This window comes from Vigna unguiculata, chromosome 7 (genome assembly GCF_004118075.2).
Source record: "Vigna unguiculata cultivar IT97K-499-35 chromosome 7, ASM411807v1, whole genome shotgun sequence".
NCBI classification, from domain to species: domain Eukaryota; kingdom Viridiplantae; phylum Streptophyta; class Magnoliopsida; order Fabales; family Fabaceae; genus Vigna; species Vigna unguiculata.
Window position 1 is genome coordinate 19,915,995 of NC_040285.1, and position 7,863 is coordinate 19,923,857.

At 29.0% G+C, this 7,863-nt stretch overlaps 1 protein-coding gene across 3 annotated transcripts; it reads right to left on the minus strand.

Moving 5' to 3' along the window:
- Nucleotides 1–2,968: 2,968 nt before the first annotated feature.
- On the minus strand, nt 2,969–5,471 carry LOC114190021. Of its 3 annotated transcripts, none has more exons than XM_028078768.1 (3): nt 5,279–5,471; nt 4,805–4,975; nt 2,969–3,551 (listed from the first exon to the last, which is right to left on the minus strand). In XM_028078768.1, exons 2-3 carry the CDS (start codon nt 4,899–4,901, stop codon nt 3,163–3,165), a joined length of 486 nt encoding a protein of 161 aa, XP_027934569.1. In that variant the 5' UTR covers nt 4,902–4,975; nt 5,279–5,471; the 3' UTR covers nt 2,969–3,162. The 3 variants fall into 3 exon arrangements, with proteins under 3 accessions (XP_027934569.1, XP_027934570.1, XP_027934568.1); XM_028078769.1 differs by having other exon boundaries at nt 5,308–5,458; XM_028078767.1 differs by having other exon boundaries at nt 5,304–5,457.
- Nucleotides 5,472–7,863: the final 2,392 nt, after the last annotated feature.

Here is a 7,863-nt window from a genome sequence, read left to right on the forward strand (position 1 = left end):
CCATAGGTTTTTCCTCCATAATTTCCTAAACATGCTGTTGTTATTTGAATATGTTTTGTTGGAGTTTCAGAGGAAACTTCAAATCTGGAATATATATATATATATATATTGTCATTATAACTGTAAGTGATGTGATGATACATTCGGCAGATGCCTGTTGTGTTGTAGAGTATGTTCTGGGTCACAATGTTTTCTTCTTCCGAAGATGAGAGAGATCATTGCTTGCTCGATCAACAAACAGCGTGAGATTTTCATTAGTACATTGTTTAGGAGTTTAGGCATAGAGATCAGAGATGCATGAGCTCTTTTCTTATATTGCAAAGAAAGTACCCCTGAAATCCAACTTTAACCTGAAGACCGAGCCAAGTGTTTAATCGTCGGATCCGGATAAACTGTTTTTTTTTTCTTCAACTTATCACATTGTATAACAAACTTTAACATAAATAATTTTAGAAAAAAAATTAAATAATTTTGTTACTTAAAGTTAGTTCATACTCAAGTAAAATGTATGAGAAACTTTTACAGAATCAGATTATCAATTTATGTATAAGCTCATTGTAGTTCATGGGAACACTTTTCTATTTTTCATGTTTTCTTCTAAGAATATTATGGAGAAACTTATGAGCATTTTCTTCCTACACCTCCATAACTTTCTTTCTGTACCCTATAAATTTTTCTCATTTTTCCCTTTCCGAATTATATAATGTGAAAGTCATTTTTATGCAATTTGAAAGTCACACAATTTGAAATCAAAAGAAATTTTTAAATTGTACAATTTGAAAAGTTTTAAAATTGTAGTTTGAAAATTAAAAAGTAATTGTTGAATTATACAATTAGAATACTTTCTGGATTGAGAGTAAAAAAAATGACTTTCTAACTGTATAATTCAAAAAACAACAAAATGAAAAATAAAGAAGTTTGAAAATGCATGAAGAAAGTTATGGAAGTCCACAAAGAAACTGCTCTGTATTGAGTAATTTTTGGTATCCACAGTTTAATTGTTTTTCTTCTACAGCCAATAATTTAATAAGCTCATCTTTCGTGATTTGTAATTTATAAACTCAATTCACACTATCTCAAAGCCTTTATAATTACTAGCAAGTAATTTTAAGGGTTTCTCTATGCACCTTCAATACTTCTTCATTACCTCCAATAAATTTTAAAATTCTCAAATTACCCTCTGTTGAACTTGTTAAAATATAAGTAAACTTCTCTCTCCTAATTAATGCGCAATCTACAGTTTTTCTTCTTTCTCTTTTCCAGATTCTCTATTAGTTCTTTTTTTTTATCAAATATACTTGATATTTTAAATATCTTTTTAATATTTAAAAATTAAAATTATCAGTTCTTTTTTTTATCTTATCTGAACATTAAAAATATACTTGATATTTTAAATATTTTTTTAATATTTAAAAAATTAAAACTAATAATAAGGAATGTATTATAAAAATATAATAGAAGAATAATACCAAAAAAATAAAAATCACAGAATCCAAATTCCTCCTCTTCTCTTCTTTCCCTCAAAAAGTACAAACACACCGATACTTTAAAAAAGAAAATCACAAAAAATTTCAAAACAAAATTTAACAAAACCTTTATAGATTATTGGGTTCAACAAATTTCACATTCGTTTAAAGCGCATTTACCAGATATCCAAATCACATATTTTTTTAATTAGTTTTTTAAATTCTTTTTAATACATTTATCAAATAATTAAAATAAATAAAAAAACAATTATTAAATAATTATTGGAAAAACTAACAAAAGAAGTAAAAAAAATAAAAAAAAAGAAAAAATATTTGTTAAAGAAAGACAATTACGAAAGTGGACATCCATAACCATTCAAGTGCCCAAATGAAAAAAATTATAAAACAAATTAAAAACTGAATTAAAAAATAAAACTTTTTAATAACAACAAACAAATATATAGGTAGCGTAAAAAAAGTATTCAAACAAAATAACATCATCACCAACAAATTAAATAACAATATTTTGAAAAAAAAATATATTTAAAACCATGATCCGATCTCAACAACGGGTAACTTAGTTAATCGGAAGTCCATATCCGTGACCTGCTAAAAGCAACATTTGTTTTCATAGTTTACTAGATGTCGACATCCGTGACCATAATATACCAGATGTTCACATATGTTTCAGTAAAATTGATATTCGTCATCAAAGTGTACCGGAAGTTGACATCCGATTATGTTTGATATCGGATGTCCACCTCCAATACAAGTAGAACACTTTTTTTAATGAGCACTGGATATTGACAACCGGTAATCAAATGTAATGGATGTCCAAATCCAGTTAATATCAAACAACAAATACCTCCTACTATGTTGCGAATGTCGACATCTGGTATATTTAAAAAAAAAAAAAATTACGCTTTATCAACTAAAAATTAGGTAAATGAATAACAAGCAACAAATGAATAGCAAAATGTATCAAAAAATTACAACGTTCTTTCAAATGAGGTTGGAGAGGAGAGTTGAAAATTGGGTGTGCATATATCCGTTAAAAAAGCATGCTTTAGTAAAAGATTTTTAATTACTTTACCTATTTTGGTATGTAAGGACTTAATTTTATGCAAGCCATACGTATATTATACATATATACACTTGAGGAATGAAATGAGATGAGCGATTAATGCTAATTTAAAACTTAAAAATAAAAGAAAATTAATTGAAAAAACAAATGTAATTTTTTTAAATGATAGTATTTACTTCGTTAGTTCAGTATAATCTTCAAGAAACTCGAATTGTCTTAAAATTGCGTCCTAAATCTTTCAAAATATATGTTCGTTTATGGCAACCGTAACACCAATTGTTCAAAGAAAAAATTATTAGAAAAGCAACTTTCAAGTTCGAAACCCCCTAAACAATTCCCAACAAAAATGCTATTAGTTCACAATATTTAAAATTGAAAAAATAAATCTTTGTCCAAAAAATCACCTCAACGAAACAAGTTAACCATCAGAAACAATTCCTACAATACGAGTTTTTTTTAATATTTTTGCCACATCATAAAAGGGTATGATCAACCCCTAATAATTTCTGTCAAGTTTTAAACCACTGACTACAAGTTGCAACCAAGTCCTTGAGTATAAGAAAATGAGAGTATCTTTGTACAACAATATGAAGGGTATTGTTCTGTGGAAAATCAAGCATCAAAACCAGAATAGATACCATTCTCTCTCAACAGCCTCTTCTCTTCTTCAACATAATTTTTGCCCCTGCTAGCTTGACCCAACTCTCTCTTCCTCTTTTCTTTCTGAGAGAAAGAAAGATTCTTCTTGTCATTCCTAGTCAGGGCAGCTGGCAGCTGCTCTCCTTGGGAAATAGCCTCCCTTGTTTTTTGTCGTTCTTCATATGATTCTTCAATCTCCTTCTCTGCACGCTTTTCTTTTCCACTGGACCACGACCAATCTTGCTTCGACTCATCCCCTTCTCTGGGTGCTGGTACTTTTAGGACCGAAGGTCCACCTCTATACCCATGTCTCCTCAGAGCCTCAAAGTCAATTACACCACTTTTCTGCTTCCTAGATTTACCTGAACACAAAAATTTTTAATAAAGCGACAAAATTAGGGAGACAACTTTTAAAGCTATATGGTACTCTCCAGTATTTTCATGAAATAACCCCATGCCACCAACTATGATCAAGTCAAGTCAGGATAAGGTTTAACGATTCTGATATTCTCATTTTCTGTTTCCCGGAAAATTACAGTTCAAGATGCCAAACAAATTCTTGCAACAATTTATGTGAAGCCAAAATAGTACAATAGTTCACATGGTTAATTGTGTGCTTAAATTAGTCGACCCTTTTAATGCATGTACGATGTAGAGAAATCAGAATCAACTCCTATAGTGAGGCTAGCAACAGATAGGTGAGAGTAATGTTAGCAGACACCCTAGAGAGATATGGAAATAAAAGAGAGAAGTGATAGATCCAATAGAATATATGGTAAGAAAAAAGAAGATATAGAAAAATGGATGGATCAAATGGGTGTTTGTAATAATGGAGGGTCCATGTATTATTACCTGGATGGGTAATTCATCCTAGCCAAAGACTTTGTCAATCAGCAACTGAATAGTGACAGATCAGAAACTATATTGCACTAACTCAACTTGCGGGTGAGTTTAAACCCTCAACAACTGAATCTACGTCAGTAGAGACTATCGATATCAGTTAAAAACAGATAATCGCTTCTAAAGTAGGGCATGATCAAATTGTGTCAACTCTCAACCATAAGATTATCCCTCAGTTATCTTTTTGCTTTAGCCAATACTTCTAAGCTATTAGATGCCTACCAATGAAGGACGACTTATTAGAAAAAAAGATATTCATCAGTGTGATTTTACAAGGGACTTTTATCCAATATACCCTTCTCCAGAAGTTAAGAAAATTCCACAGCAACACGATACCATTGGATTAAACCAATGACAGAGTTTCATATTGCTAGGATGAGCGTCAGCATCAATCCACATTATAGGCACAAAGAAGATAACTGTAAAAGCAGTAAAGATAATCCAATCGCTATTTATGTTGTGAATTTCATGAAATACACCCACAGCACAAAACACAAAACATGGGAGTGCGACATAACCCCAACAAGAGCCTATGTACATCCATTGCTGAATTGAATCAAATTTGTCAAGATACTTTGTGCACCTGTCACTCCCCCATGAATTATTGTCATAACCAAGCAAAGTGTATAACTTTCACATTGAATCAAAGTTTGAGCAATCAGCAGAGTGATAAAAACTACCAGACAAAAAAGAGAGGATGTACATTAAATAATACCTTTGGAGTTTTCCGCTCCAGCTTCACTATCATGTTCAGAGTCTGAATGTGAAGATGATGACTCGTCATCATCACTCCATGGCATAGTCCTCTTCATAGTACGGATAATGCCACGGCACAATCACCACGGATACAAACAAGGGTTCAACCCCCGATGATGCTTCTCTGCAACTAAAAAGTGAAAGATGCCATGCTCAAATACCGCTCCACAGAAACTAACAACACGTTCAATCTAAGAATAAAAATTTGAAATTTAAAATGATAACAAAAAAGTGATGAATTATTAGGAGCTGAGCTGAGCTGAGCTTGCCCTCAAAGACGCAGACCGATGAAAAATTTTCAGAAACTGTACAAAAAACAGAGAACTAAACATGCGCGTGCCGTAAGTAACAACAGGGGAATTAAACGGTGATGAATTTTGGGGAAAAAAATAGGAAAGAAGAAAGAAATGAAAAAGCTGAAAAAATAGAGTACCGAGGAAAGGGAAGTGAGAGAGTACCGACACTGGTTCGGTGGTCGTTGGTGGCTGCTTTCGGAATCGGAATTTGGATTCTGATTACGCTCTCTGCTATAAACCCCTTTTTAGGGATTTCTCAGCTGCGAATTTAGAATTCTGCAGTTTCCACTGCAGAAAAAAGAAATAAAATAAAAACATATCCTAATTGCGGTTCGGTTTAACTTTTTGTAAGTAAAAAAGAAAGAAAAGGAAAACCTAATCTCGTGACAAAGAGGAAAACTAATTATCAATTAACTTTGAAATTGCAATAATTAGTTAAAATAATCCAGAATTTCAAAATTAAAATGGCCTTTTGGTTTTTAGAAATTTTAATGAAGAGTCAAATCAAGTCTCTAAAATAAAAATAAAAAATGAGAGAAAATTTTATGAGATCCTTTAGGGCGTGTTCTTTTGTGTAGATGGATTTGAGGGAGAGTGTGAAAATGGATTTGTGTGGATTTAAATGAATGGATATATGTGTTTTTTTGAGTGGATTTAGAGGATAAAATGAGTGAATTTGGAGATAAGTTCTATGAAGATTAGTGAGAGATTTGATTGATGTGATAGATAAAATAAATTGTAAAAGTAGATAAAATTAAAAAGTTACCAAAATATCCTTGATGAAAAAAAGATAATGGTTTTGTAATTTGATGTTATAAAAATAATTACAAATAATTAATACGAATTAAAACAAATATTAAAATTATATGAATTTTTAAAATAAAAAAGTTTAAATTTTTATGAATGTGAAAAAATTTATACAATTAAATTTAAAAAAAAATTATACAAAAATTAATAATAGTAATTATTATATATATTATTATTTTTTAATAATTTTAATTAATATTAATTATTCTACATATTTATATATAATTTTTATTATTATTAATTATTATATACTTAAAAATAATAATTATTTTATATATTAATTGTGATATATTAATATATTAATTATTATATATTTATATATATATATATATATATATATATTATTAATAATTATTATTATTATATATACATATATTATTATTTATTATATATAAAAATATAATAATAAATAATAATATATTTATATATATAATTATTTAAAAAATATGATAGTTTAGGGTTCACATAAATAATTTAGTGGTTTTATTATATATATAGGGATATATTTGTAAAACAGTAATATATTCACTCAAATCTCTGATGTTTAAAGAGGATGAAATGAAAAATTTATTTTCCGAATCCGCTCCTTCATTCTCTTTCAAATTGGTGGATGTGAACATGATTTCATTCACAAATCCATCGCAACAAATCTATGGTAATAGTACTATCAGTAGAAGCGAACACAGTCTTAGGGTGTGTTCTTATGTGAATAATGATTTGAGGAAGAGGAAGATGATTGATTTAGGTTGATTAGAAGGTGATGTTTATGTTGTTCTTTTTTATGAATGTGGAGGTGATAGTAGGGTGGATTTGAGAGTAATTTTGTGAAAATTTGTGAAGAATTTGACTGATATGACTAAAAAAATTAAATTTAATAGATGAAAAAGTCAGATTACCTAATTGTCCTTGGTGTTGAAAGTAATATAAAATGATATTTAGATAAATTGTAATTAATTTTTGATATTTTATTTTATCATGAATAAAATTATTAATAATATTTATTAATTGAAAAAAAGTTTATAATATATTTGATTTGAAAAATTTAATATTTTAATTTTAAATAATATAGAAAAAGAAGTGATTAGGTTGCATGAAAAGCTAACCACTTAAACAAAACATGCATGCAAAGCTAGTTTAGTTCAAATACATCCAAGTAAAAGAGAATCGGATCTATTTGTTTCTTATCCTATTCTAGTTTTCCTTTCCAAAAACAGATCCGATTACACTTTCTTTCTTAAAACATATCTGATTCTAACTACAACAGATCCAGATCCAAATATTATAGATTTGTTCTCCCCTCCGTGTTGTGCCATGTGTTTCATCATAGTTCTCTTTAGACGAGGGTATAATAGTAAAGTGCTTCAAATCATTCTCAAATCTCTTTTGACGATACAAAATGGATATCCATCTCGCAAATGAACGATTTCTCTCCCTTTCAATTCCACCAAAAAGAACACAAAATATTCTCTAAATCATCGCTTCCTATCTTTTATAAACAGTAATCACCTTGAAAAGAACACGGTCTTAATGTCTAAAATTCCACAAATTGATAAAAAAGTTAAAAGGGTAATAATTCTAGGCTTATTACTTTAACAATTCATTAAATTCTTTTCACGTCTTTTGACCCATAATTCACATAACTTTATAAATTTTATCCTAATATTACTTAGTCATTAGTAGGATTAATGATTAATACGACAGAAACTAGATTTATAATAACTAAAACCTTCTTCTTGACACCGATAGGTTTAAAATAGATTAGTCATTTGTTTAATTATCTAGTTTAAATGTTTGTGCAGTTTGCATATAAGCTGAATTAAATCTACGAGAAAACTATAATTGTAGTGGTTCCGATATATTTAAATTTATTATATAAAAATATTAAGGTTTCATTATTCTTTTAATTTTTGTTTTT

Excerpts from the sequence above, each read along its gene's own strand:
- LOC114190021 (XM_028078768.1), bottom strand. The coding sequence starts at position 4,901 with ATGAAGAGGACTATGCCATGGAGTGATGATGACGAGTCATCATCTTCA. Across the intron at positions 3,552-4,804 it reads TGGAGCGGAAAACTCCAAAG|GTAAATCTAGGAAGCAGAAA; the intron begins GTATTATTTAAT and ends TTTTGTGTTCAG.